The 14,936-nt window shown below is 45.2% G+C and overlaps 1 protein-coding gene across 1 annotated transcript in view; it reads left to right on the top strand.

Annotated features, from left to right (window-relative positions):
* gsk3ab (glycogen synthase kinase 3 alpha b) overlaps nt 1-14,936 on the top strand; it is a 33,894-nt gene that overhangs the window by 16,194 nt on the left and 2,764 nt on the right. Inside the window, exons 5-9 of the mRNA XM_083761461.1 lie at nt 1,084-1,214; nt 2,875-3,079; nt 7,823-7,918; nt 13,724-13,910; nt 14,741-14,818. Of these exons, the coding sequence (XP_083617587.1) occupies nt 1,084-1,214; nt 2,875-3,079; nt 7,823-7,918; nt 13,724-13,910; nt 14,741-14,818 (697 nt within the window). The remainder of the gene's footprint in view (nt 1-1,083; nt 1,215-2,874; nt 3,080-7,822; nt 7,919-13,723; nt 13,911-14,740; nt 14,819-14,936) is intronic.

Here is a 14,936-nt window from a genome sequence, read left to right as displayed (position 1 = left end):
ATTATGACATGGCCAGAATAGGGATGCTAGGGTTCATGACGGGACTCATCGTGAACTTGTAGATCTGATATTGTCATTGAATGTTCTCTCATAACAGTGTTGGTTTTGTCGAAAAATGTTCGTCGACTACCTTTTTCCACTAAGGAAACCTGAATGGAAACTAAATGAAAACTAAGCTATGATGACTAAAACTAAGGTGCTATTTACACGAGGATGGTGTTCATATAAAACGTCAAAATAAAGTATCGTTTGCTGCTGTCATTTAGACGAGAACCGTGTTCTCAGGAGGTGAAAACGCAACGAAGTGAAACCACCTCCAAGAGTGGAAATCTTTGAGAACGCCGTTTCCTATGGTCTCCATATAAACAGGCAAAACGGTGAATCTGCAAAACTTATGACATCATGGCTCACGTTGGCTCACAGCACATATGTTTATTACATTGATGCAGAGCCATATCATTATGATATAATGGAGTTCCTGAACAAGCCTCCCTCCTCGCCTACAAAGTGATGCTCATCAGCGATGTTGAATGTAAAACCATGATGTAAATAAAAAGCCTTGTGATAGACGGCAGCCACGGCAGCAGCGTTTATGTAGCCTAATGTATTATAAAATATATACCATCCCGTGGCGCGCCCAGAGCAGTGTTGCGCCGCTTGCGTGAAGGGCTTCTTCTTCTTGTACGTGGGTGACCTGTCTATTTGGCAGCCCGTTATCGCCACCTAGCGACAGTATAGCATAATAGCACATCATATCATAACGTGTGCGTTCTCGTGTAAAGGGTAAGAAAAAATGAGAACGCAACGGGACTTTGACGTGTTATATGGAGATCGTCGCCGTCTAAAAGAGGCCTAAGACTAAATATACTGACAATTTCGTCAACACATAAAAACGGACTAAAATGTTAGGAAGGGACTAGTGGGCAAGAGATCCAGTACAAGTCCATTCTTCACTTGGTTGCAAAACATCACTGCTCCAAATGCGTCTCTGAAACACTCGTATGTGTATATTGTCAAATGGCAGCACTTTGCACTCTGCCCCAACCAACAGGTCTGTTTGTGTGCCCCCCCCTCCCCCCTCAGGTGTACATGTACCAGCTGTTCCGCAGTCTGGCCTATATCCATTCCCAGGGCGTGTGTCACAGAGACATCAAGCCACAGAACCTCCTAGTGGACCCAGAGACGGCCATCCTCAAACTCTGTGACTTTGGCAGGTGAGTGGACCTCGGGGGCATGTGTTGTTTGCTCACTGTGTGTGTGTGTGTGTGTGTGTGTGTGTGTGTGTGTGTGTGTGTGTGTGTGTGTGCACTCGCGAGGTGTTTCTGTTTCGTAACTTGTCTCAATCTCAACTTGTCTGTATCTGACTCAAGCTAACCACTTCCTGTTCTGGTTGTTTACTTTGTGGGGGGGGGACTATTTTAGCCGGAGGGAAAAAAAATCCCAGATAGTGAGGTTAGAGGTGCTGAGAGGTGCTTCTCTTCTCTGGTGGCCTGCGCCTCGTATGCCAATGAGCTTTGCCTCGATATGCAGCACCTGCAATTTATAATAATAATAATTTCTCAAAATATATACAGCCCCCACAGACGCTTTACATGGGGGGGCATAAGAAAAGGACAAATTACAAACAAAAACAACTTTATTAGGGGGAAAAACACTATCAATATTGCACAATCAATAAAAACAGTGGAATGAGTTATCTAGAGCAAGCAATATTGAAAAGGTGGGTTTTGAGGGCGGTTTTGAAGGTTCGGAGGGTGGGGGCCAAATTAGTTTATGCTTCTCTCCCCCATGTGCGTTTATTAGTAATAATCTGGGGTTGTCCTGGTCAAGTTTACTTTGCTGCAGATTCCCAAGCTGAGTAATTTAACAGTATGTGCTAATAGTAGGCCTACCAATTTGATATTATATTACAGATCACGTCACATAAAAGGGAAAAGGCACCACCAAACCTAACTCAGACTAGAGGAGTCTGTCTTCTTTCTTTCTTTAAACTAACTTTCTTTTTGCACAATAATGTTACATCTTTCTTTAAGAAAAAATCACACACGTGTGAACTGAGTGGTGCAATTCCCCCCCCCCCCCCCCCCCCTCTCTCTCTCTCTCACTCACTCTCTCTCATTAGAGTCACTACCCCTCTCACTGTTTCTGGCGCCCCCTACTGCTATTATTAAGTCACATACTCATGCTCAAACAGACAGACAGACACACACACAAACAAACAAACAAGTACAAGGACATTGCAAGCTGGTTGTAGGAGTGGTTTGCACCACTCAAAAAACATATTGGTCAGTTCGTACAAAATTATAAATACTATGTTGATATTATTATTTGATACCAGCTCAGTGGCCTTGTCATTAGTGTCCGCCCTGAGACTGGGAGGATGAGGTTCGATCCACTGGGTCTTACCAGTGCCTCCGTGCTTGGCACTCAGCATCAAGGGTTGGATTGGGGGTAAGTCCCTGTGACGTAGTAGCGCCATGTCCAGGGATGACATACTAGAGTCATGTCCAGGGGGTATGAGCTGCCTCATGCTACAGAAACAGCCTCATGGCTCGGCAAGGCTTACTAACCAACTCATATTATATTGTTTTTAATGTATTTTTCACTATTCAATTAAATGGATACATAAAATATACCCTGATGCAAAAAGCCACAAAACCCTTAAATACACATGCTAGGGAACCAGCTGGATATTGTATAAACTACAGTAGTAGAATGCCCTGGGTCTGAAATGCGTCCAATCGTGTTCTAATCTTACAGACGTTGGCTATCTGGAGTGCAATACCTCCTTTCCTTCTAACTACTTGTTTGCTCCTCTCTCTCCATCTCTCCCTGCCTCCCCACCCGCTCAATCATGTGGTCTCGTCTGTCCAGTGCAAAGCAGCTGGTCCGTGGCGAGCCCAACGTGTCCTACATCTGTTCGCGGTACTACCGCGCCCCTGAGCTCATCTTCGGCGCCACCGACTACACGTCCAACATCGACATCTGGTCGGCCGGGTGCGTGCTGGCCGAGCTACTGCTGGGACAGCCCATCTTCCCTGGGGACAGCGGTGTGGACCAGCTAGTAGAGATTATCAAGGTGAGAAGACGGGCAGATTAGTAGCGGTGTCAAAAAGAATCTATTCAGCAATGCATTGCGATACTAGCCCCGTTCCAAGCCTGATTCGCTGCGTTCTGTGAATTTGTACTGTCGCTCCGCTATCAGCCTGGCCAGTGGCCAGCCTCCTGTTTGACTCGTATTTTGTAACGTCACCTGTTGCGTAGTGGCGTTGTTGCTGTTGATTGGATGTAGGGTTAGGGTATTTCTTGTCATCAGCCACCGCCACTTTGTCCATGCTTTTGAAACAATACTGTTGAAACGCCAATTCGAGACTCGAGTTAAACCTCGAGTTAAAAAAAAAAGTAAACAGTGGCCCAGGCCGTGGCGTAACGGTCTGGGCACCGGACTGGTAATCCAGTCGCAGTGTGCCGCGGGTTCGACTCCCGGACCCGACACGGCCTTTACTGCATGTCATCCCCCCATCTCTCTCCCGTTTCCTGTCAGCCTACTGTCTGTCCCTTCAAAAATCAATAAAAAGGCGTAAGCCGCAAAAAAATATCTTAAAAAAAAAAAAAAAAAAAGTAAACACTAGTTTATGTCCGATTCAGCAGTCCATAAAAACTGATGGCTTTGTGGGGTGAGTTTAGTCAATGATAAGGGGACGTTGCAGGACAACAGCAGTAGCTGTGTGGGCTGAGTTTAGTGAATGATAACAGCAGTAGCTGTGTGGGGTGAGTTTAGTGAATGATAAGGGGACGTTGCAGGACAACAGCAGTAGCTGTGTGGGGTGAGTTTAGTGAATGATAAGTGGACGTTGCAGGACAACAGCAGTAGCTGTGTGGGGTGAGTTTAGTGAATGATAAGGGGACGTCACAGGACAACAGCAGTAGCTGTGTGGGGTGAGTTTAGTGAATGATAAGGGGATGTTGCAGGACAACAGCAGTAGCTGTGTGGGGTGAGTTTAGTGAAAGATAAGGGGACGTTGCAGGACAACAGCAGTAGCTGTGTGGGGTGAGTTTAGTGAATGATAAGGGGACGTTGCAGGAAAACAGCAGTAGCTGTGTGGGGTGAGTTTAGTGAATGATAACTGCAGTAGCTGTGTGGGGTGAGTTTAGTGAATGATAACAGCAGTAGCTGTGTGGGGTGAGTTTAGTGAATGATAAGGGGACGTTGCTGGACAACAGCAGTAGCTGCACATTGATATGACGTCCAACTGGTGTTTTTGTCCAAACCCGCACCACAGACCAATCAGAAACCTCGAGTGTATATCCCACCTACTTTGGAGATGGGAGACCTTCCAGACTGAGTTAGGGAAATTACAAAACAAATTCACAGAACGTAGCGAATCGGGCTGGAAACCAGGCTGTCGCAATTTGGCCGTGCACTGCAGCGATTCATTAATGTGACATAATCTAAGCCGCTTATGTCCGCTTGTATTGACTGATGAAACATTTTGCAATGTTTATAGAAAAGGGTGAGGCATTGCCATGCATCGTAGAATCGAATCGTTACCTGATAAATCGTAATTGAATTGTGAGGGCAGTGCCAATGCACACCTACCAATTTGCTCTCTAGCACTTTAACTGTCTTTGGTTGACTGATTACTCACAGCACTTATTGCGGCTACTGTGGCTGTCGCTTTTCACCAATTTAATAGCAATAAAAAAAGTAATTTTTAAAGCACTTGCCACTTACCAAACTAAATTGCAAAGTGCTTTACTTAAAACTGAAGGAAAGAGATGCAAACAAAAACATCAATGGGATAAAAACACAAAATGTCTTTAAAGAATTAATTTAAAACAAAGTGATTCATCAAGCCTCCGCTGATCTCAGGTCAAAATGGGTTAAAGAATGTTAAAACAAAGTGATTCATCAAGCCTCCGCTCCGTGGGCAGATCGAGGAGCCCTGATGGTAAAGGCACCGTACTACTGTCACACTTTGTCCTCGAGCCCCGACAGGAACAAACTAGAGCTAACTAGGACAAACCGTTGCACCGACAACTCTGCTGGTACGGAAGGGCTCTGTGAGTCACCGCAGAGTACATTTGTGGGCATGCACTTTATACCTGACTCACACATGACTTTCTAAAACACAATCCTAGTAGTCGGGGGGGCTGGGGCTATTTGCCAACGCAGGGCAGAGTGTTAAAACGGTCAGCTCAATGAACAAAAGGGATCCAGAGCAGGAGTTGGTGCATAGGAGTAGTTTGTTCCACAAACTGAACGTGCTGAAATCAATACAGGTCACTGAACCTTTCACGGTCCTGTACTGTATGGACCGTCTACAGATCCCTCCTCCTACAGCATGGTTTCACCCGACAACACAAAAGTCAAGTCCAATAAATGTCACACAATAAACAAAGTAAAAAATTGACTTTGGCTTACTTTGTAGATTTTTACAAAACATACAATGGCCATTTGAAAATGGCCCATCTGCAAGTTCACAATGTGGGCATTGTGAGCTTGTAGATTGGCTATTTTCAAAAGATGTTCATGCTATGAAAACTGCACAATGAGTACTTTTTGTACTTTTGGTACATTTTAATGCCGATACTTTTATTAGAGTAAATTTTGAATTTTTGACTTTTACTTACGTACTTATAGGCCCTCATTTATCAATCGAGTGTAAAATCTGCCACAGATTCGAGTGCAGGTTTCGTAGTACACCCACGTCGCCACTGCATTTATAAAGTGATCGCAAACAGCTGATCCTTCCTTAATTTCGTTCCGACGTTAATAAATGTGACGGCTGAAATATATCTGGCACGCCCTTAGCACGCCCTATGGAATCAAGCCTCGCCCTCGTTTTTGCGTCATGAACACATGCAATACGATCCTTGGTTTCCGTGGTTACAGGAAAAAACTGTTTCTCTCGCTTGCCTTGCGGCTCCCTTTCTCATACATACACACACACACACACACACACACACACACACACACACATACAGACGCACACGCAACTTGCAACTTGTTGTATCTTAAATAAATAAACCTGCATGAATTAAATAAAGCTGTCTGTTTCTCCTCTCGCTTTGCTTCCCTTGCTGCCCGCCTAACCCCCCGCACGCACGCACATATCGCAAATTTCAAGCAACTTTCACTGTGTTGTTATAGTTGGTATATTAAATTATTAAAGTCTTTTTAATTTAATATACAACAAGATATATTAGTGAACGAAAACCTGAACCTGTGAACCATGAATTAAATAACAAATAGGCACACACACGCGGCACGCCTCTGTTTTGCATAGGCGCTCCTCTTGTCGTGTCTGTCTGTCTCTCTCTATCACTGTGGTCCGTCCGTGACCAACTGACCATGCAGGTTCCGTTCGACAGTCTATTTAGATTGCCTCGCAGTCGCTAGTCGCTGCAGGGCTGTCAACTGTCAATTATATTAATGTGCAGCCAAAATATATGGTGGTGGTGGGCTGACTCATGGCTGGGTTAGCCGATGCGGTTCCCCTGCATGCACTTGCGCTGGCACGGCACATTGGCATTCCAGTGACGCGTCAGGTTTATTAAACGAGGAGGAGATTGCATATACCGTAACTCCAGAAAGACATTGGCCTGCTGTAGATTTGGCTACAGTATATAGGCTACCCATGCATGTTGGGAATCTCCGCAGCTGCATTGCACAATTTGCACTATAGCAGGCTACTTTCCAACGTCATCTAAATATTCCAGCACAGACAGCCCAAATCCTCGCATGTATGCGCTCATGCAAAACACTGTTTAAATGGCTTAAATTAAGCGCGATTTTAATTGTAAAGTTGGAAAGCTCCTACAAATTTCTTATGACACAAAGACACATCTTGTAGGTCTATTCCTTTTTTCTTTTTTTTCTTTTATTTTACATGTAGCCCATATACAGTTTTATATTAACATTTTAGGAGTGAATACATATGTTTCGATGCCTTTGGCAGCCTCTCAGCTGGTCAGACAATGCTGCTCCGCCGTTCTACGGCAGAAAAACAGGTGAGGACAAAACGTACGCCAGCTCCTGAGCAGACGTGGGTTTTGAACGTTGTCAAGTTCAATTTCAAGCTTTGCCGGAAATGGAAAATGTCGGTAATTTCGGCGTGCACCCATATTTTGGCGTACGCCCGGTTGATAAATGAGGGCCATACATCGCATTATTGATATTTTTACACTCCTCTGAAACAGGTTGATGACTAAAGTATTTGGGTTCATATATATTTTCTTCCCAAAAGGACTTTCAAACTAGGAAGGGTATTGCCTGGCCAGCCTGCAATGACATGCATAAGATCTGGTCATCCCAGCTTAGTAAAATGTTCAAAGTAAAAAATATTTAGGACGACCGTCGAGCCGATTCTACTCTTATGTTTCCGAGACATGGACACTCAAAGAAATTAGAGAAATGGTTGGATGGCACTTACACCCGCCTTCTAATGAGAGTGCAAAATCAATCTTGGACTAATCTAATATACGGCAACCTTCCCCGTGTTTCTTCACTAGTCCGATCCAGAAGAACACAGTTTGCTGGCCACTGCTACAGAGCTAACAAAGAGGTTATATCTCCCCTTCTTCTCTGGAAACCTGCCTCAAAGCAGACCAGAGGTAGAAAACCCTGATGGCATCGCTAGGGACACATGTGTCAGTAAGCAGGAACTGGGGATGGCAATGAAGGACCGGAAAACCTGGCGTGGCATTGCGAAATCCATGATCTAAAAATGATGATTGATACATTGATACTTTTATTTAAGTAAAATTATTGAGTACTTTTTCCACCACTGCTGATTGTACACACTTGTCTCTCGCTCAGGTTTTGGGGACTCCGACGAGAGAGCAGATCCGAGAGATGAACCCCAACTACACAGAGTTCAAATTCCCACAGATCAAAGCACACCCGTGGACAAAGGTACCGTTTTCTGTTCCTATGATCCCTACATGGTATATGTTTGACGTTTCAAAGCCCCCTTTTCTTTTTCTTCCCAATACAAAACCATGGGTTTATTTCAAATCCTATCTGGGCAAAATATATGATCAACAGGTTCCTATACAAGCCAGTAGTCCCTAGCTAGTAAAACAAGAAAAGCAGTTTTTCATATTGAACCCTTATTATTCTGAGCAACAGATGTGGATCTTGATAAATCTTTAACTCACTGGTAGTTCCTATCATCTCTCCGTTTGTGGGGGGGGATTGTTCAAAATACAACTTTGTGTTGTCTGTGTTTTGGCACGAGCAATTTGGTATTCCTTCAGTGCAGTGCAGTGCAGTGCTGGTGCACACTGCACACAGGGCTGAGATAATGTTGGTATTCCTTCAGTGCAGTGCTGGTGCACACAGGGCTGAGATAATGTTGGTATTCCCTCAGTGCAGTGCAGTGCAGTGCACACTGCACACAGGGCTGAGATAATGTTGGTATTCCTTCAGTGCAGTGCTGGTGCACACAGGGCTGAGATAATGTTGGTATTCCCTCAGTGCAGTGCACACTGCACACAGGGCTGAGATAATGTTGGTATTCCCTCAGTGCAGTGCAGTGCTGGTGCACACTGCACACAGGGCTGAGATAATGTTGGTATTCCCTCAGTGCAGTGCACACTGCACACAGGGCTGAGATAATGTTGGTATTCCCTCAGTGCAGTGCAGTGCTGGTGCACACTGCACACAGGGCAGAGATAATGTTGGTATTCCTTCAGTGCCGTGCTGGTGCACACTGCACACAGGGCAGAGATAATAGTATAGGGCCCTCAACCTCGTGGGAAGCGTTTTCGCACAGTGGGTTGGAAAAAACAACCTGCTGCCTCCATTGTTTTTCCATGGTCACACACTGGCAGCTTCGCCACAATGGCGACAGCGAGTCATTATGCTAATTACCCCTCCCACACATTATTCTGTTGCCACAGCTGTACCTTACTGACTCACCTGCCAGTAGGACACCTCCCGTTCAACACCCCCCCACCCCCGCTGTGCTGACAGGCGACCAGCCGCCATCCAACGTCACCCTTCCTGCCCGGCTTCCCTCGTCACCCTTCCTGCCCGGCTTCCCTCCCGCGAACACGGACAATTGTGTTTTTATAGATACAGAGTCCAGCATCGTGCACTACGGAAGACTCAAACCCCTACCATGTAGCACATCATCCCCGAACGATCCAACAGGCAGGATTGGTGTTTAGTAGTTTATGGCATGGAATCCCAAACTTTTCAGTCCGCGACCCCAAAAATAAGCCTAAGCCCGGCAGTAATTGTATAATAATAATAATAATAATGGATTTTATTTATAATGCACTTTACATTCCTCAGAATATCAAAGTGCTACAGTAGACAAAAGCGTGCAACAGTAGGCAAAAGCATAAAAGAAACCTCACACGATTAAAACACACAATTAAGCATCAAGGAAAACGACACCATTTTGAACATGAGGGCATGATGGGTCAAGAAGTAAAATCAGTGGATTTAGAAGAAAGCCTTGTTAAAAAGGTAGGTCTTTAGTCCTTTCTTGAAAGAGTCAATTGACTGTGGCGCTCTCAAGTGTGCGGGGAGGCCCTGGCTGTCACCCATGGTGCACAGGTTGGCCGCGGCGGGGTTGAGGCGGTATTGTGTTTGAGGAAGCGGAGTGTGCCGGTCGAGGGTGTCAGCGAGACTAAAGGCCTATTCATAGTCTGGATATTCGGTGGTGACGTGACCACCGCTCCGGTGGTGAGCTGACCACCGGAGCTGAAATAACGTTGAGCGGTGGTGAGTAAAAACGGAGAGAAGGGCTGGAGCGGTGGCGGTGGTTTGGTCTTCACCGTGGCTCGTGACGTCACGTTGTAGTTCTGTGGTCACCTCACCACCGAAAATCCAGACTATGTATGAGCCTTTATTCCTTAAAGGTAGGAGCTGGCATTTCCGTGGATGCATTGATGAGTGGGCAGGGAGATCTTGTATTGTGTCCGGAATGAGACGGGGAGCCAGTGGAGTGAACGGAGGACGGTTGTGATGATCTCTTATCAGGATCATAGCGGCGCTGGTTTGGATGTGCTGGAGCTTTTGGAGGCTCTTGCTAGGGATCCTGATGAGAAGTGCAACCCCTGGTTTATGGGGTGACTAGTAGATTTGCGTCATCACTGTCTGCTTGAACGTCTATAGTAGTGGAGGATATTAAGTCAATATTTCATGAGAATCGTTCACTTTATGGTACAAGCACCAAAATTGGCACACGAGTGCTTCGGAACCTACTCTCTCAGAAAAGTACGTTGTCCAAAATGGACACCATTTTTCAAGATGGCCGCCAAATGAAAAAGGCCTTTTGTGGCGGTTCTGGACAACCGTGGGTCCGACCGACTCGAGACCGGGCACTGCACTCCCTGTGGGTGTGTGGAACGTGTGTGTCGAATTTGAAGTCGGTGGGGCGAACGGTTCTCGAGTTACGTGGATTACAGAAGTACACACACACAGAATTTGTGCAATTAGCAGATCATTGGAACGGTTGTTCGCTTGGTGATACAAGCGTGACATTTGCCGTGAACATTCCTTTGGTCAACTCTTTCACTTTTTAAACCGAGCCATCCAAAAATCCAATATGGCGGTGATATTTCAAGATGGCCACCAAAATTAGACTGGTTTTGCATTTCAGCATATATTTGGCTATACTTTTGTGATGTACTGTACCATACTACTGTATAATACTGTACGGCACTATAGGGCATCATACTGTACCATACTGTACAGTACAGTACAGTACAGTACAGTACCGTACCGTACCGTACCGTACCGTACCGTACCGTACCGTACTGTACCGTACTGTACCGTACTGTAAAGTACTGCATGGTACCATACTATACCGTACTGTACCGTACTGTACTGTACCATACTGTACCATACTGTACCGTACTGTACTGTACTGTACCATACTGTACCGTACTGTACCATACTGCATGGTACCATACTGTACCTTACTGTATGGTATCATACTGTACCATACTGTACTGTACTGTACTGTACCGTACTGTACCGTACTGCATGGTACCATACTGTACCGTACTGTACTGTACCGTACTGTACTGTACGGCATCATACTGTACTGTACCATACTTTATGGTATCATACTGTACCATGCCGTACCGCACGTTACTGTACCGTACTGTACTTTACCATACTGTACTGTAACATACTATAGTGTACTGTACAGTACCGGGGGTGTGTGTGTGTGTGTGTGTGTGTGTGTGTGTGTGTGTGTGTGTGTGTGTGTGTGTGTGTGTGTGTGTGTGTGTGTGTGTGTGTGTGTGTGTGTGTGTGTGTGTGTGTGTGTGTGTGTGTGTGTGTGTGTGTGTGTGTGTGTGTGTGTGTGTGTGTGTGTGTGTGTGTGTGTGTGTGTGTGTGTGTGTGTGTGTGTGTGCGTGTGCAGGGAAAAGGGGAGGGGTCGGTTAATGTGGAAATTGTAATGTAATTTGTGTCACAGTGAAATGTTGTGCAATAACAGTATGTCATACAAAAGCAATATTTGTACAGTAAATATGACATGGATGAATGTAGTGCAGATGGATTTCTGTGGCATGCATCATTTTTTGTGCATAGAGAGATGTGTGTGTGAGAGATTTGGTAGGAGAAGTCGGACGGATAAACGGACATATTGCTTTGCATCCCCTATAGTAGTAGAATCTAGGATGAGCATCAAAACTATATATTTTAAATACTTTTCATTAGCACATGCTTGAATTTTACATTCCATAGGGCTGGACCACACATGGACCCCATTTGGTTTTGTTTTCTGCATCTTCCTCTGTGAACTGCCACCTTCATGTCATCTCTCACAGCATCCTTAAACCTCGTCTTTGGCCATCCTCTTACCTGGCAGCTACATCTTCAGCATCCTTCTCCCAATGTACCCTCATCCCTCCTTTTCACATGTCTAAACCATTTCAACCTCACCTCTCTTGCTTTATCCCCAAACCTTCTAACCTGGGCTGATCCTCTAATTCAGTAATTTCTGATAATGTCCTTCCTTTTCACTCCTAATGAGAACCATAGCATCCTTAATTCTGCCACCTCCAGCTGTGCCTCCTTTTCATCAGTGCCACCGTTTCCAACCGTACGGCATGGCTGGTCTCACTACCATCATATACATCTTCCCTCTCACTGGTAGCCTTCTGTCACAAATATTTCCTGACCCATACTATGTCCCATATTCTCAATACATTGGCTTCTCTTGCTAGAACATTTCCATCTCTATACTCACCTTAACCTGTTACACTACTGTCTACTGTCTGGTCAATTGGTACAAATAATTTTCTCCCTCCCTCACCATCTCTCTTTGCACTTACTGTACATCTCAAATAGCCCTGACCACTTCTTAGCCCACACCACCTGACATCACATCTCTCTCTTCTTACCCATCATCTAAAAAAAACCCCAATGGGCATTGCCCATTGACATATATTCAAGTCTGTGTGTGTGTCTGTACATCTGTAATCCACATAACCCGAGAACCGTTCGCCCCACCGACTTCAAATTCGACACACACGTTCCACACACCCACAGGGAGTGCAGTGCCCGGTCTCGAGTCGGTCAGACCCACGGTTGTCCAGAACCACCACAAAAGGCCCTTTTCATTTGGCGGCCATCTTGAAAAATGGTGGCCATTTAGTTTTTTCAAGTGGACAACGTACTTTTCTGAGAGAGTAGGTTCTGAAGCACTTGTGTACCAAATTTGGTGCTTGTACCATAAAGTGAACGATCGTGTCATTAATATCCTCCACTATAGTAAGAGGGTAGCACACTGCTCCGGGCAGCGCACCCCCCACGCCGCCGCCTACCAGTTCTTCTGCCCCTTTTTCCTTACGGTTGTCTTTTACTTTATACCTGACGTAAAGAAGCCTTGGTGCTTTTCAGGTTTTATCCTCGTAGCAGTTTTTGTATTTACAAATGTCAATCAAGCTTGTTTGTTAAATGTAGGCTATATAATTGTACATAAATATGCGGTAGACAGACTATTAATGTCTGTGGTTATAAATGCCTGTAGTTATATGTACATAGCCTTTATCCGCAGGATTCAGCATTTTAGCCAAAGCGATAATTTAAGCATAATTCCATCTACTCTACACACACGCAGAAGAACTGGGAGGCGCAGGGGGTGCGCTGCCTGGAGCAGTGTGTTAACCAGGTCTTCGCTAATAAGAGTGATGAAACATGACTGACCACTGACCAGCTACTGGACTCTTGGTGTGTGCAGATCAAAGATCTCTGATTTAAATTACAATGGAAAGGAGACAGGACATGATATTGGGATATCAACATGATATGATATGAATGCCGAGGCTGGATGAATCGGAATCGGGAGAGTGATTTTTTTTCCTTCGTTTTGTGCCTCGTCCCCATCGTATCATTATTTCGTGGAAGTGTGCTGGAGGGGTGAGATCGAATCCATGTAAGAAAGGGAAGAATAAGAGTGGGGGCGGGGCCGGGGGGGGGGGGGAAGGAGATCAAACGAGAGAATCAAATACAAAATATATCTACATATTCACACGGTGCCTGTGATAAGATATAAAAGTAGAAGCAGCTGTATGCTATGCAAGATGAAGCAAGTACTTCGTACTGAATAAATGGTGACTGAACATGCATGCATGACTGGCCTGTCATCTTTTCTCATTCAAATACATTGTCGTGTGTCCCTCTCTCTCTCTCTCTCTCTCTCTCTCTCTGTGTGTGTGTGTGTGTGTGTGTGTGTGTGTGTGTGTGTAGGTGTTTAAGCCCCGGACCCCTCCGGAGGCCATCTCGCTGTGCTCCCGCCTGCTGGAGTACACGCCAGTGACCCGGCTGTCTCCGCTCGAGGCCTGCGCGCACGCCTTCTTCGACGAGCTGCGCCAGCCCAACACTCGCTTGCCCAGTGGACGAGAGCTGCCACTCCTCTTCAACTTCAGCCCTGTCGGTGAGTCCCAACCCTTCCCGTCAGTGTTTATTTCGTAGACTAAAACTATGACGAATAATGTTTGTCGAATACCCTTTTCCACTGATAAAAACGTAATAAAAACTAAGCTAAAACTATGACTAAAGACAACTGACAATTCATTTCGTCAATAAATCAAAGCTAGACTTTAATGTTAGGAAGTGACTCTTGGCGATGAGATCCAGTAGAAGTAAGACGAGACATTTTATGTCTGGTTGCGCTCGGGTGTTCTGCAAGCTCTGCGATGAGTTGTGAGCTTGCAGATTGGCTATTTTCAGCATGCTACCAGTGTAAGATCAGACAAATCAGACGACGCATCAAAATAGGGGTGCATACTTAGTTTAGACTAGTCATTAGTTAGACATGGGTTAAGGTTAGGTTTAGGTGTGCTGCCCCGTGGGAGGTTAGGTTTAGGGTGAGGCTTTGAGATAGGTTGTAGTTGTGACTAATGACTGGTCTAACCAATGACTAGTCTAAACCAAAAACTGTCTTACACTCGAGTAAAATCTTATATTTAGTGAACTAAAATTTTATTAAAGGTAAAACATTTTCAGATTACTAAAATATCACTACATGGAATTTTATTCAAAAGACTGACTAAAACTAAATCACAGTTTGCAGTCAAAATAACACTGCCTTCTGTGCCTTCCTCCTACACTCTTATTCTCACTGAACCTTCTCTCTGTCCCAGATCTTTCTGCTGCTCTCCGTTTTTCTCTAATTCACTATTTTGTTCTGTACAACTGTCTCTCTCACACTGTTCTGCTGGAATTTTAGTTAAATGATGTATGTTTTGTGTCTGCTCTCTGCAGAGCTGTCTATCCAGCCCCTTTTGAACTCCACGCTCATTCCCCCTCACGCTCGTGCACAGACGTCGCCTGCCTCGCATGGTATGTGCACACACACACACACACACACACACACACACACACACACGACAGCAGACTTTATGGCAAGCTTTTATTGCCTTTGTGACCAGAACTGTTGGCGAAATTGCAATTTGTCCAC

This window comes from Protomyctophum parallelum (genome assembly GCF_964188405.1).
Source record: "Protomyctophum parallelum genome assembly, chromosome: 3".
Classification (NCBI taxonomy): Eukaryota; Metazoa; Chordata; class Actinopteri; order Myctophiformes; family Myctophidae; genus Protomyctophum; species Protomyctophum parallelum.
The sequence above is the reverse complement of the archived record's forward strand: the minus strand, read 5'-3'. Positions and strand labels throughout refer to the sequence as shown.